We start from the raw sequence: 18,056 nt of genomic DNA, 5'->3' as shown, positions 1-18,056 counted from the left end.
GGTATAAGTTCCTCCCCCACCCACCTGGCGGCCTCTTTGTCCCTCACCCTGACGCCGTGCTGCTCTGGCGTTGGGGGTTTGGTGGCTGCATCCGCGTGCATCATTCATCATGTGGTGCGGATGCGTTGCGGTGGCCGGCCTCTTTGGTTCTCAAGGTGAGTTCATGGGGGTTGCTGCGGGTGACCGCCCCCCACCCTCACCGCTGTAACAGTACCCAGTTGTGTCGGTCGTGTCACGCTTGAGATACCTGTGTCTTTGGTTGTGGTGTGTTTGGGCCTGCGTGGCTGGTGCTCTGCTAGTCCAAACCCCCCCCTTCGCTTGGAGGCAGTTACTCGGCCTGGTTCAATATCGGGGCAGAAAATCTGCAGCAGAGCAGGGCCCTCGTGTTTAGTGTGTTGCGAGTTTCTGGGTAGGCCTCAAACTGGCTCGGAAGTAGGACCCGCTCAGTACAGAAAAGGGCCGACCACAAAATTGTTTTAAGTGCGGTTGCGGTGGGGTTTTCGGGTTACAGTGCCACCGATTCACGGCAGTTGCAGAGATGCAGGGTTAGTGGCCTGCTTGCGATCTATGACTCAGTGGGAGGTCAGACTACTCTCCTTTGTTGGAAAGGGGTGTCCAGTGATTAAGGTTTCGTAGGTCAAATGGGGTTTGTACACGTAAATGATGGGTAACACGTAAATGATGGGTAGCAGTGTACAGCTTGTGGTGAGCGGGTCTCCCATCAAAGGGCAGCTTTTAAGTCTTCATTTTGTGCGAATTGGGTTAGTGAAACATTTTACAGAGACTTCTGGAAAAGTGAAGGGGCTGGGAAAGGGGCTCGGGATAGTGGCAGTCCTCCCTACATAACCCCAGCTCAGTTTGCTCCATCGCGCGGACAACATTAAGAATTCTTTAGAATGTTACACCAAATAGGTCAATAGGTGATGGGGGGGGGGGGGGTTGGTCAACTTGTGGGGTTGTCCAAATTCCAGAGATCCTCACTCAGAACTGACGGATTTAACTTTACCCACATTAACTTAAGTTGCATCACAACATCACCATTTTCTTAGACTCTGGGCCACTGGCATTATGGGGAGGCGGAAGCAAGTTGCGCAAACCTTGGGGCCTGCAGTAGCCTCTCATATACCTCCTCCATTCTGGCCCACACTTAGTCCATTCGGCTCTGACTCCACTGTTGGTCTGGCTGATACAACAAAGCCTTTTATGTGTTTAATGAGTTGGATGCATGGCATTTAGTATTGGGACGATCGCCGAACCTCATGTGCGCCTCACAAATCCAGGTTCAGCATCATAGGATTAGTGGAGAAAGCCCAGCAGATGGTATTTTGGTGACCACAAAGGCAGAATGGGTCGATATATTGCCTATGCCATTGAATCGGATGACATCTGCATAGCAACAGGTGGATAGCGCATTGGGTGCTTGTGGCACATTTGATAATGGTGCAGGATAAGTATGGTTTTACTCTAGGAAACAGGGATCTTATGCCCAGGTTCTGCCTTTCTTTGCCGTCGGGAGATCTTTGGGCCTGCATTAGCCACACATACCTCCTTCGGTCTGACCCACACTAAGACCATTCAGCTCTGGCTCCACTTTGGGTCTGGCTGCTATATTAAAGCCTCTAACTTGTTTCATCTCATTGGACACATGCGGGCACGTTAATGGCCATGTAGGTTGTGTCCTGACAGGAGGGCCTGCGATTGGTTTGGCTGGTTTTACTTGAAGGGTCTGGATGTGGTCAGGCAAAAACAACAGTCTAAAACACAATAACGGGGGTTCACATGCAGTGGAGGGCTCTTGGCTAGGTGCACTGGTAATGTTTTACCTTAGACAGTATTTATTTAGTGGTTATTCAGGTACTAAGGTGGGGGATACCTTTTGCAGTATTTACATGCCTGGAAGTACGTAGTGAGGAAGTAAATAGTGCCCCCAGTTGCGCAACATGTATATACATTTGTATAGCGTGCTTGTTAAAAGCTTCATTGGGTCCAACGAGTGCCAGGCAAACGGGGACGACTTGTACAAGAGATAAACATGAGTAGTTACTCAACACTGTGTGTTAGAAGGGACGTTGCCTAAGCAGAACTTAAACTGGCATTAAACGCATGATGGAGACAATTAGTGACATGCCGAAAGAGGTAAATCCTGTGTTAAAGGGATGGTATGCCAAGGTAAATAGCTTACATATTTCACGGAATCCCCTCAATCCAACATGCCTAAAGTAAGCAAGGAATGCCCGAGTGATCGGTTGGACCTGTTATTAGTTTACACACCTAGTAATGCGAAGTAGTGACATTTGAACTCATATCAATGGTACTTCCAGGACACATCTCCTTTAATACATACACCGCCAGACAGGCCTGCTCTCCCCTGGAGCAAAGGGAAGCTAAACACCATATACAGCATAACGCCAATGTTAGGAAACAAGAAAGATGGTGATGGAGTGGGAAGCGATGAATCTTGGTCTGCTAGCACAGGCAGGCGATTTCCGCAGGGGCTTAGCTAAGCTTGCGGCCAGGCAGTGGTCTTGTCCAACTAATGTGATAATGTTAAGGGTTGCAAGCATGCACCAAGAGATGGATTCTTGAGACCATCCAGAACAGACAAAAACACCCGCCCTTAAGCCAGGGAGCCAGGCATTTGCAGAGTGCCAGCTAACTAGGGGGTTGCGGTGCAATAAGCTGAGGGGAACATGGTGTCAGAGCACAAATTGGCTACAATGACTGAAGAAGGATTGTTTTGGCGTTCCTACTGCTCAAGAAGGGACAAGTATTCGTTCATGTTGTTCCCCCTCTTACATGGCAGGTACACGAGGACACCCGTGTGAGAAAGTGGCTCTGTATATACTGTTCCCTAATAGGTACAGGGTGTACAGAGTCCACAGTCCCCCAGAGGCTGATAGAGGTCAAAGTTAGGTATGACCTTACTCTCAAAAGTGGTAGCTTGGTCGAGCAGTAAGGCAGTACCAGAGGACAGTGTAAAGCATTTATTGTACACACTCAGTCAGCAAATGGTTTCACACACTCAATAACTGAACTCTAGGCCAATGATTTGTATATATAAAATATATGCTTGTTTTATTTTTAGAACCACAAAGGGGGTAAAAATATACTTTCTCAGAATGAGAGGTTGAATATAAATCCTTTTGTTTTAAGCAATAAATTTGTGTAAACAGTCACAGTTGGTTGCAATAAACAATCCTATTTCCTAAACATAACAATGCATTGAGCTCAATGGTAAATTCAGGTTATTTGTAATAAATTACTTTTCAGATTACTTTTGGAATTCCAGGTCTGGCTCCTAGAACCAGCCTGGGGTCAGTATTCAGAATCAAGTGATGAAAGTCGACTTAATAACTGTACTGATTTTTAAATAATATTTAGCTATTTCAAAAGTTAGCACTTAGAAAATATTTCACAGAAAACATTCAATGGATCTCTATAGCAAGAAATTCAAATTGCAGGTAGAGTACTTTATCGTTACTTTAGTAATCCAGGACTGGGTGCCTAGACCCAGGACTGGGGTCCTTATCAAAAGCAGGTAAGTAATTTCGTTTGCAGAAATGGTACGATTTTAAAAGAATATTTCAAATTTGCAAAAGTAGACACTTAGAAGAAATTTCACAGAAAAGCAGACAATGGTTTCCTATGGGAGAAAAATGAGTTAGAGGTAAGTATAGTTGTGAACACTTTTCAGAGTCAGGACTGGGCACCAAGATCCAGCACTGGGAGCTCACCTAGGAGCAGGTGAGTAAATTCGTTTTTGTCACTTGGCTGATTTTTGGTGAATTTTTGCAGTTTTGAAAAGTTCACACTTAGAAGATTTTTGAAGAAAAAGCCAGTCAATGTTACCCTATGAGGAAAATGAAGTTAGCGGTTTAAGGGTAAGTACTCGACTGGTAGTGTTGAAATTCCGGGCATGGACTCAGGGGTCCCCCAGTGTCAGGTAGGTACAGTTGGTTCACCCTCAGCGGTTTCAGGACGGCCGGGTGCAGAGAGAGTTGGGCCCAATGTTATCCTATGAGGGATAGGGGGGCCTTGGTTGGTGGCTGCTGTCTGGCAAGCCACGCGGCTGTGGGAGCTGGGCTCCTGGTCACTTACTCAGGGCAAGTGGGGAAGTAGGTTAGTGTAGAGAGGGCACTGCCAGGGCCACTCGGGCGGCTGGGTGCAGGGTGCTTTTGAGCCTTAGGGCGCTCAATGGAAATCAATAGGAATGTTCCGGTTTGGAAAGAGGCTGCAGGCTCGGGGACGAGGATGTTTCAGGTGCCACCACCACTTCGAGAGGTAAGTTGGGTAGTTGTAGGTTAGGTGGGTACCCCGGGATTGGGCACAGGGGGTCGCAGGGCGCCGGGTGCAGGGGTGCCTTTTGACGTCGGGAATCTTACCCTCTGGTTGATCGCGGCTGGGGTGGCACTTGGTTCTGAGGCTGCAGGCTTCTTCCGGGATGTCGAGGGGGGTCCTTGGGTGCCGGACTCTGGGTCACAGTCGCCGTGGGGTCGTCCTCTGGGTCTTTGTCCACTCCGGCACTGGCCAGGCTTGGCTGGTGCAGAGTGTGTTGGGTCCGCGGTCCCGGGCTGGTGCCAGGGATAGCAAATAGGTTTCTTGAGTAGAGCCTCTACTCGTGGGAGTCCCAGGGGCTTAGAGCTAAAAGGTAGCCAGGTCCTCCGGGGTTGGTGAGGTTGCTGGCCACGTGGGATGCCGCGCTGGTGCAGGTTCGAGAGTCGACAGGCCGGTAGGGCTGGGGCCAAAGCAGTTGGTGTCTTCTTCTCTTTTTAGCAGCTGCAGGGCAGGTCTTTGTTCTTCTTGCTCTTCTTGTCGTTTTCTATCTGGAATCTCAGGAAGGAAGGTTCAGGGGGCCCCTAAATACTAGATTTAGGGGCGTTACAGGTAGGTGAAGGCCAGGGACCAATGGGTCCTTGTCCTGGGGTGGGTACACCCCCTATCCTGCCTCTCTCCTGTGGGAGGGGGGCAGTAGCCTAATCCTGATAGGGTAGGGCCTCCCATCTTCAAGATGGCGAGAGCCCGGAGATGTGCTTCACCTCGCCTCCCCCACCTGAGGGGTGGGGTGGGCAGGCTGGCACATCCCCTGTCCTTGTATGGGGTTTCCGGCCAAGCTTCCCGCCAGAGTGGGGGGTTGCAGTGGCCTGGGGAAACTCCAACTGGCGGCATGCCTTTGAAGCTTCCCTTTGCTCATCCTGGGGGAGGAGATTTCTCACCTCACCCAGGATGTGCATTATTGCAGGCCCGGGAGAGCAGGGGCTCTCCCACCCAGGGGTCCAGCAACGTGTCTGCTGTGTGGCAGCCTGGGCAGCCTCAGAGCAGACGTGGATTGTAAGTTAGCTGTAAGGGGGCATCTTCTAAGATGCCCTCTGGGGTGCTTAGTACATTAAATCCTACACTGGCATCAGTGTGGGTTCAATGTGCTGAGAAGTTTGATACCAAACTTCCCAGGCTTCAGTGTTGCCAATATGGTGCTGTGGAGCTCGTGTTTGACAAGCTCTCAGCACCATGTATTCTTAAATGATAGCACTGCACTTACAGTGCCCAGGAATGGACCCGGGTACTGTAGGGGCACAGGGCTCCTGCTCCTGTGCCCACACCATAGGCGTAATGCACCCAGCTAGAGGGGTGGCTGACATATGCCTTGGCAGTGTAGGTGATGGGCATGGTACACAGTGATGTGTGCCATGTCGACTCTTTGTTTTGTCCTGCACCCAGACACTCAGCCTGCAAGGGCAGTGTGTGTGTGTAAGGGTACAGGGCCTCTGAGGGTGGCACAATGAGTGCTGCAGCCCTTAGAGGCCTTCCCTGGTCACAAGGCCCTGGGTACCTAGGGTATCATTTACTAGGGGCTGACATGTGGCTAGGGTTTGCCAATTTGGAGTTTGTGTGGTTTAAGGAAGGAACATAGGCCCTGGGCACCTGATTGGCAGGAACCCAGGGTACACTCAATCGAAGTACATTCAGCAATTTAGCAAAAAGTGGGGGCATACCATGCAAGAAAGATGGCACTTTCTCACACAACCCCCCCCCCCCCCAAACGAAAGGTGATGAGACTAACCTTGTCCTATGGAGTCTTCATTGTCTAAGTGGAAGAACCTGGAAAGTCCATCTGCATTGGCATGGGCAGTCCCTGGTCTGTGTTCCACTTCAAAGTCCATTCCCTGTAGGGAGATGGACCACCTCAGTAGTTTTGGATTTTCCCCTTTCATCTGCATTAGCCATCTGAGAGGTCTGTGGTCAGTTTGAACTAGGAAGTGAGTGCCAAACAAGTATGGCCTCAGCTTCTTCAGGGACCAAACCACAGCAAAGGCCTCCCTCTCAATGGCACTCCAACGCTGCACTCTAGGGAGTAGTCTTCTGCTTATAAAAGCAACAGGTTGGTCTTGGCCTTCATCATTGGTCTGGGATAGGACCGCTCCTATCCCTAGCTCAGAGGCATCAGTCTGCACTATGAACTGCTTGGCATAATCTGGAGCTTTTAGAATTGGTGCTGAGCACATTGCTTCTTTCAGGGTGTCAAAAGCCTTTTGGCAACTAACTGTCCAGTTCACTTTCTTGGGCATTTTCTTGGAGGTGAGTTCTGTGAGGGGGGTCACAATGGACCCATACCCCTTCACAAACCTCCTGTAGTACCCAGTCAAGCCAAGGAATGCCCTGACTTGGGTCTGGGTTGTTGGAGCTATCCAGTCCATGATGGCCTGGGTTTTGGGTTGTAAGGGCTGTACCTGGCCTCCACCTACAAGGTGGCCCAAGTACACCACAGTGCCCTGCCCTATCTGGCATTTGGATGCCTTGATAGTGAGACCTGCACTCTGCAGAGCCTCTAAAACCTTCCCAAGGTGGATCAGGTGATCCTGCCAGGTGGAGCTAAAGACAGCAATATCATCAAGATAAGCTGCACTAAAGGACTCCAACCCAGCCAGGACATGGTTCACCAACCTCTGGAAGGTGGCAGGGGCATTCTTTAACCCAAAGGGCATCACAGTAAACTGATAATGCCCATCAGGGGTGGAGAATGCTGTCTTTTCTTTTGCTCCTGGGGCCATGCCAATCTGCCAGTACCCTGCAGTTAAGTCAAAGGTACTGAGAAATTTGGCAGCCCCCAATTTGTCTATCAGTTCATCTGCTCTTGGGATAGGGTGAGCATCTGTCTTGGTGACAGAGTTGAGCCCTCTATAGTCCACACAGAACCTCATCTCTCTCTTTTCACCCTGTTGATGAGGTTTGGGGACCAGAACCACTGGGCTAGCCCAGGGGCTCTCTGAAGGCTCAATGACCCCTAACTCCAGCATCTTGCTGACCTCAGCTTTGATGCTTTCCTTGACTTGATCTGACTGTCGATAGATTTTGTTCTTGACAGGTGCACTGTCACCAGTGTCCACATCATGGGTACACCAGCTTGTCAGACCAGGGGTCAGGGAAAAGAGGCTAGCATATTGTTGCAAGACTTGCTTGCAGTCAGTCTGCTGTTGGGCAGAGAGGGTGTCTGAGAAAATCACACCATCTACTGACCCATCTTTTGGGCTGTAGGATAGGAGGTCAGGGAGTGGCTCACTCTCTGCTTCCTGTTCTTCATCAGTCACCATCAGCATGGTGATGTCAGCCCTATCATTGTAGAGTTTAAGGCGGTTCACATGGATGACCCTTTTGGGTGTCCTGCTAGTGCCCAGGTCAACTAGATAGGTGACCTCACTCTTTCTCTCTAGGATAGGGTAAGGGCCACTCCATTTGTCTTGGAGAGCCCTTGGTGCCACTGGCTCCAAAACCCACACCTGTTGCCCTGGTTGAAATTCAACCAGTGCAGCTTTTTGGTCATACCAGTGCTTCTGGAGCTCCTGGCTGGCCTCAAGGTTCTTGGATGCCTTTTCCATATACTCAGCCATTCTGGACCTTAGGCCAAGCACATAGTCCACTATGTCTTGTTTGGGTTCCTGAAGAGGCCTCTCCCAGCCCTCTTTTACAAGACATAGTGGTCCCCTTACAGGATGACCAAACAGAAGTTCAAAGGGTGAGAAACCTACTCCCTTCTGTGGCACTTCCCTGTAAGCGAAAAGCAAGCATGGTAACAGGACATCCCACCTCCTTTTGAGTTTCTCAGGGAGTCCCATGATCATACCTTTCAATGTCTTGTTGAACCTCTCAACAAGGCCATTGGTTTGTGGGTGGTAGGGTGTAGTAAACTTGTACTGCACTCCACACTCTTTCCACATGTGTGTTAGGTAAGCAGACATGAAGTTGGAACCTCTGTCTGAAACCACCTCCTTAGGAAAACCCACCCTGGTGAAGACACCCAGGAGGGCCTTCGATACTGCAGGAGCTGTAGTAGTCCTAAGTGGAATTGCTTCAGGGTACCTAGTAGCATGATCCACTACTACTAGAATGAATTTGTTCCCTGAGGCTGTGGGAGGTTCAAGTGGACCCACAATGTCCACACCTACCCTTTCAAAGGGGACCCCCACCACTGGTAGTGGAATGAGGGGGGCCTTTGGGTGGCCACCTGTCTTGCCACTGGCCTGACAGGTAACACAGGAGCTGACAAACTCCTTCACCTTTTGGTGCATCTGGGGCCAGTAAAAGTGACTCACTAACCTTTCCCAAGTTTTGGATTGCCCCAGATGTCCAGCTAGGGGGATGTCATGAGCCAAAGTTAGGAGGAACTCCCTGTACTTCTGTGGCACTACCACCCTCCTGGTGGCTCCAGGAGTGGGGTCTCTTGCCTCAGCATACAGTAATCCCTCTTCCCAATAAGCTCTGTGGGTACCACTGACATCTCCCCTGGCTTCTGAAGCAGCTTGTTGTCTCAGGCTTTCAAGAGTGGGACAGTCTCGCTGGCCCTGGCACAGCTCTTCCCTAGAGGGTCCCCCTGGGCCCAAGAGTTCAACCTGGTAAGGGTCAAGCTCCATGGACTCAGTTCCCTCAGGGGTATCTACATCCTCTCCAGGGGGAGAGGGGTTCTGAGTGTTTGGCTGTACAGAAGCTGGTCCCCCAGTCTCCTTGCCCTTCCTCTTGGTTGGTTGGGCCATTATTCCAGGCTCCAACCCTACTTTTTCACCCTTCCTCTTGCTCTGTGCTCTGGTTTGCACACACACCAATTCAGGGATGCCCAGCATGGCTGCATGGGCCTTTAACTCAACTTCAGCCCAGGCTGAGGTTTCCAGATCATTTCCAAGCAGGCATGCAGCTGGCAACTTTGGAGAGACCACTACCTGTTTCAGGCCAGTAACCCCCCCCCCAGCCTAATGTTACCATGGCCATGGGATGACTAGTGGTGACACTGTCAGCGTTGGTGACTGGGTAAGACTTCCCAATCAAGTATTGCTCAGGGGAAACCAGTGTGTCTTTCACCATAGTGACACTGGCACCTGTATCCCTCAGAGCTTCTACCCTAGTTCCATTTACCCAGGGGTACTGTAAGTATTTCTTTAAGTTGGGGGGCCACACAGCCACAGTGGCAAACTCCACTTCTCCCAAGGAGACTAAACTTGCTTCAGTGTGTTCCCAGATTTGCTCAGGGTACACCTCTGATCCCATTTGTATACTTGCTGCCCCAGGAGTGGCTGTACTGGGTGCCTTAGGGGCTTTGTTTTGGGGGCAAGATACAGTTAGGTGTCCCTGCTTCTTACAGGTATTACACCAGGCCTTTAAGGGATCAAAGTTCTTCCCCCTATATGGTTGGGGCACATAGGGAGTAGTTTGGGTCCCACCCACCTGAACAGGTTTTTGGGGCCCTTTGGAAGACTCAGACTTTTTATCTTGGGGATTCTCACCACCTTTCCCCTGGGGAGGTTTTGTGACCACCTTCTTTTGGTCACCCCCAGTGGTTGTCTTGGTCACCCTAGTCTTGACCCAGTGGTCTGCCTTCTTTCCCAATTCTTGGGGAGAAATTAGACCTAGGTCTACCAAATGCTGATGCAACTTTTCATTTGTGCAGTTACTCAAAATATGTTCCTTCATGAATAAATTGTACAATCCAGTAAAATCCTGCACACCATGTCCAGCTAACCAACCATCCAGTGTCTTCACTGAGAAATCTACAAAATCAATCCAGGACTGGGTCTGGGTTTTGTGAGCCCCCCTGAATCTAATTCTATACTCCTCAGTGGTGAATCCAAATCCCTCAATCAGAGCTTTCTTCATGAGGTCATAGGATCCTGCTTCTGGCCCAGAGAGAGTCAGAAGCCTGTCCCTGCAGTTACCAGAGAACAGTTCCCACAGGAGTGCCCCCCAGAGAGGTTTCTTTACTTTCCTGATATCACAAGCCCTCTCAAAGGCTGTGAACCATTTGGTGATATCATCACCTTCCTCAAATTTAGGGACAATCCCTTTGGGGATTTTAAGGTCAGAAGTTTCCTCCCTATCCTTGTTTTTATTATTGCTGCCACCATTGATGGGTGCTAAACCCATCTCTCTCCTTTCCTTTTCTAGAGCCAGGAGCCTGGACTCTAGATATATTCTTTTGGCCAGCCTCACAAGGCTGTCCTCTTCACTGGGGGGTCCCCCAGTGTTGTCTCTGGGACCAGAGCCACCTGTGTGGTCTTTAGGTGCCCAGATGCTATGTCTTGAGTTGGAGGGTATGGGTGCCATCTCCTCCCTAGGGAATAGTATGGGGAGGTTGCTGTCCTCCTCCCCTGATTCCCTTTCCTCATCTGACTGGCCATCACCATGTTCAGATGGGTGGTCTTTAGCATACTCAGCCAGGAGCTCCTGGAGCCCTTGTTTGGTTGGATGCTGACCCATTTGTAAATTTTTGAGTTTACATAAGGACCTCAATTCCTTGAAAGACAAGTGTAAGTAAGGTGTGAGGTCGAGCTCCTCCACCAGGTCCATGTTATTATTATCACTAATAGCTGGGTTTGTTTGAGACATTCTAACCTGACAGTTCTAACCCTCTACCCTGACTATAGTGACTTATTTTTCTAAAATTCTAATGGGACTTAAGCAAGGCCCTAGCAAGACTTTTAGTAATTTTGGAAAAACCAATCAGAATTCTAAAGGCAATTTTTAAGAGTTCTGTCGTGTGATCAGATGGTAACCAAGTAGTCCAACAAATGCAAGTTTGTATCCCACCGCTGATCCACCAATGTGAGAGAGTGGCTCTGTATATACTGTTCCCTAATAGGTACAGGGTGTACAGAGTCCACAGTCCCCCAGAGGCTGATAGAGGTCAAAGTTAGGTATGACCTTACTCTCAAAAGTGGTAGCTTGGTCGAGCAGTAAGGCAGTACCAGAGGACAGTGTAAAGCATTTATTGTACACACTCAGTCAGCAAATGGTTTCACACACTCAATAACTGAACTCTAGGCCAATGATTTGTATATATAAAATATATGCTTGTTTTATTTTTAGAACCACAAAGGGGGTAAAAATATACTTTCTCAGAATGAGAGGTTGAATATAAATCCTTTTGTTTTAAGCAATAAATTTGTGTAAACAGTCACAGTTGGTTGCAATAAACAATCCTATTTCCTAAACATAACAATGCATTGAGCTCAATGGTAAATTCAGGTTATTTGTAATAAATTACTTTTCAGATTACTTTTGGAATTCCAGGTCTGGCTCCTAGAACCAGCCTGGGGTCAGTATTCAGAATCAAGTGATGAAAGTCGACTTAATAACTGTAATGATTTTTAAATAATATTTAGCTATTTTAAAAGTTAGCACTTAGAAAATATTTCACAGAAAACATTCAATGGATCTCTATGGCAAGAAATTCAAATTGCAGGTAGAGTACTTTATCGTTACTTTAGTAATCCAGGACTGGGTGCCTAGACCCAGGACTGGGGTCCTTATCAAAAGCAGGTAAGTAATTTCGTTTGCAGAAATGGTACGATTTTAAAAGAATATTTCAAATTTGCAAAAGTAGACACTTAGAAGAAATTTCACAGAAAAGCAGACAATGGTTTCCTATGGGAGAAAAATGAGTTAGAGGTAAGTATAGTTGTGAACACTTTTCAGAGTCAGGGCTGGGCACCAAGATCCAGCACTGGGAGCTCACCTAGGAGCAGGTGAGTAAATTCGTTTTTGTCACTTGGCTGATTTTTGGTGAATTTTTGCAGTTTTGAAAAGTTCACACTTAGAAGATTTTTGAAGAAAAAGCCAGTCAATGTTACCCTATGAGGAAAATGAAGTTAGCGGTTTAAGGGTAAGTACTCGACTGGTAGTGTTGAAATTCCGGGCATGGACTCAGGGGTCCCCCAGTGTCAGGTAGGTACAGTTGGTTCACCCTCAGCGGTTTCAGGACGGCCGGGTGCAGAGAGAGTTGGGCCCAATGTTATCCTATGAGGGATAGGGGGGCCTTGGTTGGTGGCTGCTGTCTGGCAAGCCACGCGGCTGTGGGAGCTGGGCTCCTGGTCACTTACTCAGGGCAAGTGGGGAAGTAGGTTAGTGTAGAGAGGGCACTGCCAGGGCCACTCGGGCGGCTGGGTGCAGGGTGCTTTTGAGCCTTAGGGCGCTCAATGGAAATCAATGGGAATGTTCCGGTTTGGAATGAGGCTGCAGGCTCGGGGACGAGGATGTTTCAGGTGCCACCACCACTTCGAGAGGTAAGTTGGGTAGTTGTAGGTTAGGTGGGTACCCCGGGATTGGGCACAGGGGGTCGCAGGGCGCCGGGTGCAGGGGTGCCTTTTGACGTCGGGAATCTTACCCTCTGGTTGATCGCGGCTGGGGTGGCACTTGGTTCTGAGGCTGCAGGCTTCTTCCGGGATGTCGAGGGGGGTCCTTGGGTGCCGGACTCTGGGTCACAGTCGCCGTGGGGTCGTCCTCTGGGTCTTTGTCCACTCCGGCACTGGCCAGGCTTGGCTGGTGCAGAGTGTGTTGGGTCCGCGGTCCCGGGCTGGTGCCAGGGATAGCAAATAGGTTTCTTGAGTAGAGCCTCTACTCGTGGGAGTCCCAGGGGCTTAGAGCTAAAAGGTAGCCAGGTCCTCCGGGGTTGGTGAGGTTGCTGGCCACGTGGGATGCCGCGCTGGTGCAGGTTCGAGAGTCGACAGGCCGGTAGGGCTGGGGCCAAAGCAGTTGGTGTCTTCTTCTCTTTTTAGCAGCTGCAGGGCAGGTCTTTGTTCTTCTTGCTCTTCTTGTCGTTTTCTATCTGGAATCTCAGGAAGGAAGGTTCAGGGGGCCCCTAAATACTAGATTTAGGGGCGTTACAGGTAGGTGAAGGCCAGGGACCAATGGGTCCTTGTCCTGGGGTGGGTACACCCCCTATCCTGCCTCTCTCCTGTGGGAGGGGGGCAGTAGCCTAATCCTGATAGGGTAGGGCCTCCCATCTTCAAGATGGCGAGAGCCCGGAGATGTGCTTCACCTCGCCTCCCCCACCTGAGGGGTGGGGTGGGCAGGCTGGCACATCCCCTGTCCTTGTATGGGGTTTCCGGCCAAGCTTCCCGCCAGAGTGGGGGGTTGCAGTGGCCTGGGGAAACTCCAACTGGCGGCATGCCTTTGAAGCTTCCCTTTGCTCATCCTGGGGGAGGAGATTTCTCACCTCACCCAGGATGTGCATTATTGCAGGCCCGGGAGAGCAGGGGCTCTCCCACCCAGGGGTCCAGCAACGTGTCTGCTGTGTGGCTGCCTGGGCAGCCTCAGAGCAGACGTGGATTGTAAGTTAGCTGTAAGGGGGCATCTTCTAAGATGCCCTCTGGGGTGCTTAGTACATTAAATCCTACACTGGCATCAGTGTGGGTTCAATGTGCTGAGAAGTTTGATACCAAACTTCCCATGCTTCAGTGTTGCCAATATGGTGCTGTGGAGCTCGTGTTTGACAAGCTCTCAGCACCATGTATTCTTAAATGACAGCACTGCACTTACAGTGCCCAGGAATGGACCCGGGTACTGTAGGGGCACAGGGCTCCTGCTCCTGTGCCCACACCATAGGCGTAATGCACCCAGCTAGAGGGGTGGCTGACATATGCCTTGGCAGTGTAGGTGATGGGCATGGTACACAGTGATGTGTGCCATGTCGACTCTTTGTTTTGTCCTGCACCCAGACACTCAGCCTGCAAGGGCAGTGTGTGTGTGTAAGGGTACAGGGCCTCTGAGGGTGGCACAATGAGTGCTGCAGCCCTTAGAGGCCTTCCCTGGTCACAAGGCCCTGGGTACCTAGGGTACCATTTACTAGGGGCTGACATGTGGCTAGGGTTTGCCAATTTGGAGTTTGTGTGGTTTAAGGAAGGAACATAGGCCCTGGGCACCTGATTGGCAGGAACCCAGGGTACACTCAATCGAAGTACATTCAGCAATTTAGCAAAAAGTGGGGGCATACCATGCAAGAAAGATGGCACTTTCTCACAACCCGTGCTTAATGTCTCATATCCCATGACATCACCAAGGGGGGGGGGGGAATGGCCATTGACATGCCTTGCCAGGACAGGAATAGCCACTCACACTAACTGGAGCCTCTAGAGAGGATAAATGTTGGCAACACGGACAGGGTGTGTTGGGCCCAAAACCCTCACCAAAGCTGTGGGGGGCATCAGGCTGTCAGGTGTCTTTGAGGGACGGGCAAGGCATGAAAGTGCTGTAGTGCGTTATACAGCATTTGCAGGGATGCAGAAGGGTCCCAGCGGATCCACCGAAGGGACTACAGCGAAATGTGACGCAGAACCTTGTAGTCCGACACCATTACTGGTGTAAGTATCAAGGGTCATAGGTGGCTAGCAGGGACTGGGCATATGTGACCGGTTGAAGGTTCAGCAGGCAGGGTGGGCTGAGTAAGAGATCAGTCCACGAAAGGGTGCAGTGTCTAATAACGGGCACCATACACATATTCCCTACAACCTGTTTTGACACCATTACTATGTTCGCCAGGGAGCAATCCAAAAGAACTGGTAAAATTATCTGTTCAATCGGGCGAAGTAATGCACCCTAGAAGAAAGACCACAATGTGCAAATTAGCAACCAGTTGGGGACAGGTGAACTTTTGTGGTCTGAAATCACTCCCAGCATCCGTGGCATGGAGCTTGGTTGGGGGAGGCGATGGAGCCTGCACGCAGGAGGGTCATCTGCGCTATGCGTAAATTCACTGAGCAGAGAGGATTTGGCTTCCTTAGACATGGGTTGCTACACGCCAAATTCACAGGGTGCTTTGAGGACAATGGGGTACATCTGTCCAGTATAAGCATGGACCTGTTCTTGCAGGATAGGGGAGAGGCCCTAGAAATAACAGGATGTAAGTAGGAATGCCGGCCTTGGTGGGGGGCCCTGGCTGCGACGGTCACCACACCCAGGGCTGTGGCGGAGTTTCAGGGCGCTCCAGAGGCGTAAAGGTACTCAGGGGTACCCTCTTCAGGAGCACAAAGGGTGCAGAGGCCTAATATCCCCAGGAAGTCTTTGCGGTGGACCCTGAGGTGCGACGGCGCCCCGTCTATCCTCTGGGCAGTTGGAAACCTGTACAACCGGGGGTCGCTTGAACGCTCCGCCCCTCGTAGGGGGGGCGTGAGTAAGGAGGTGGACCGACGGTTCACCGGAAGTGGGAGGGGCTATCCCCTCACCATAACCGCTAAGCACCGATTGGCTAAGGCCACGATGCAAGTTGGCCCATCAGGTGGTAGGCCGCGAGGGGCGGCTTGCCTTTGGATCGCCTGTAAGATAACCCACCATGTTGACATATTTGGTATGCTAATAAACCTGCAGCAATTTTTTCCACCAAAAAGTTGTCTTGTCAGATTTATTTATGTTACCTGTATGTTGCTACATGAGGGCTGGTGAGTGTTGCCAATATTGGCACTAAGCACCTAGTGCGGTGGCACCGGTCACACCGCCGTACAGCCGGCCCTGTCCTTAATCCACTACCAGATACTCCCTTTCCTCGCTCTGGCAGCTTTCTGCTTGAAATGGTTTTTGCCATCTTTTTCTTCCTCTGTCTTTCTAATCTGTTTTATTTTTTCTTCTCTTCCACTTGGTAAATATCTGATAGGAAAAATAAGTGCCAGTCCCCAAAAATATGTGCTGGTGCGCCCCCGGCCTCATCAGCAAATACCAGATCAAATTAGGCAATAGCTGCTGGAACGGGGGCCCTGCGACATCCCTCTAGTTTGCATCACTGCCTGGTGGGTACTGCTGGATCAGGAGGACCCACCTGCAGAAACCAACATTCCTCGCCGGGGGCCTATGCATCTTGCCCTGCACCCTCCTCGTGCCCTGTTTCTAGGCTGTGCGTGGTGGAGTGAGACGTGCTTGGCTCGGCCCCGCCCACTAAATTGGAGCCTCGCCCCTCTCGAGACTCCGCCCTTTGTCAGGTTTTGTAGAACTTCGTTTTGTTTTGTAGGGCCCGCCCCTGATTGTGATATAAACCTTGCATGGCCCTGTCCATCCTCGACGCCCCTCCCTCGATTGGCCAGTAGTTTGATTCAGCTCGTGTTATCCCGCCCCTTGGTGTTCAGGGAAAGTTGTCCCGGCCCCTCCCCTGCATGGTAGGTCCGCAGGGGAACTCGCAGGTTGTTGCTCCCTCCGCTCGCCTGGCACCTCCCTCCGTAGGGCGGGGTGTACAGGGACAGCTCTCAGGCTGTTGCTCCCGCGCCGCTCGGCCCTGGTGGCGCTGCAGCTCCCCCCACCATGTGAGAGCGCCCTCCCGCCATGGGCAATGCCCAGCGCAAGAGCAACCCGGAGCCCTGGGGAGGCTTCTGGTTCTTCGGGAGGAGAAAGCCAGGTAAGGAGGGGGTGGGGTTGTGAAGGGTTGGTGTCTCTCCTCTTCGTGCGCGTCCATAAAATCCTCGAACAGCACAGCCCATGGACCCCCACGCCTCCCCGGAGAAACTAGCTGCCGCAGACTGCAGTCCTTACACACCCTCAGGATTGCGCCCCACCTTTGTTCTGCAATACACCTGCACCCTCTGGAGATCCGAAGACCCTGGAGCGTAAATAATAGGTTACTTGGAGCAGATCGGTAGAATCTCCTGTTCTCTGACGGGTGGGGTTGACTTTATCCTGAAGACATACAGCACAGGTGGGTGCTTTCTTGCCCTTCTCCATCCTCGCCTCCCCCTTGCAGCCGGGGGTGTGGGGTAGTCATTCGCCGCTCAAATGCGGCAGTAAAGAGTTAATAAGTGATCTTGGAGCTGGGTGACCTTCAGGGAGTCCTGAAACTCCTACAGAAACAGAACGCTAGGCCCTGTGGAGGACGGATTTAGAGGGACGGCCAGCGGTTCAAAGTTGACATCTGTTCAGGACAGGGGGCGCCACGCTCTTTCGGAGATGTTGTCCTTACTGGTGGCTGGCTGGTTCATTCTTTCCCAAGGATGTGCTTGGCCCAACATTGGAGCCCCCCTCTCAGGCGATCTCTGCTATTATCCATGCCAGGAAGGCTGCCGGGGGGCTGACTGGCAGAATTGTGGCTGGCTTAAGTAGCGGGCATGTACTGCTTCCATCGGGGGCAGGTGCGCCGTCTAGCATTGTCCGCGCTTACACAGAGGAGGCTTAGGGTGGCTTTTGCGTGCACAAATTCGGTGGTGGGATACCCGGTATCCCCAGAGGCCGCCCGGGATGACAGCTCTACTCTGTGCAGGATGACGTGAGGGTGCCCTGGCATAGTACATGACAGAAGCTGTACGTGTCGCTTGCTCCAGCATGTTTACGTTCGTGGGCCAGCCTAGCTCATACTTTACAGGTGAGGCAAGTGAAGGATGTTTTTCTCGCCTTGGCACCTGCAGGTTGAATATCTTAAGTTCAGAGAGGCGCTTTACTCTCGGCTGGTATGGCCCAGCCCTCGGTGGCACTGGTGCTTCGGGATGGTATGTGTCGTGTGCTCAGAGCGCAGTGAGGTGTTTGATGGTGCCAGGGCTGGAAGGGCCAGCCTCACTTCTTGACCACCGAAGTGTGCTCGTTGCCTGTGGTTAGCTGAATGCGTGCTTGCGGCGCGCCGGAGCCCTTGCAAGAAGCTGTCTGTGTTTGTGAGCAGCCTGCAGGTTCCCTCGCTCCAGCCTCGCTTTCACTGGTTCTCTCCCGTGCTCTCCTGCGGGGAGGTGTCTGGGCACGTCCACCGCAGTCTTTCAGGATGAGTCAAAGGAAGGCTGAGCAGGTGATACCAGATCGACGAGCTCAGAAAAGCTTGTTTTCTGGCGGCCTGGATT

At 51.2% G+C, this 18,056-nt stretch overlaps 1 protein-coding gene across 2 annotated transcripts in view; it reads left to right on the top strand.

Moving 5' to 3' along the window:
* The window catches only part of NHSL3 (NHS like 3), a 353,065-nt gene that overhangs the window by 73,144 nt on the left and 261,865 nt on the right, over positions 1–18,056 (top strand). The window contains exon 1 of one of the 2 annotated variants that reach the window (XM_085648382.1): positions 16,437–16,636. The exons of the other annotated variant lie outside the window; for it this stretch is intronic. Coding sequence (XP_085504508.1) covers positions 16,564–16,636 — 73 coding nt within the window. The 5' untranslated portion in view covers positions 16,437–16,563. Of the gene's footprint in view, positions 1–16,436; positions 16,637–18,056 lie in introns of those variants that run through there. 2 annotated transcript variants of the gene reach the window in all.

This window comes from Triturus cristatus, chromosome 3_2, assembly GCF_964204655.1.
Source record: "Triturus cristatus chromosome 3_2, aTriCri1.1, whole genome shotgun sequence".
Classification (NCBI taxonomy): Eukaryota; Metazoa; Chordata; class Amphibia; order Caudata; family Salamandridae; genus Triturus; species Triturus cristatus.
This window is presented reverse-complemented; position numbering and strand designations above follow the sequence as displayed.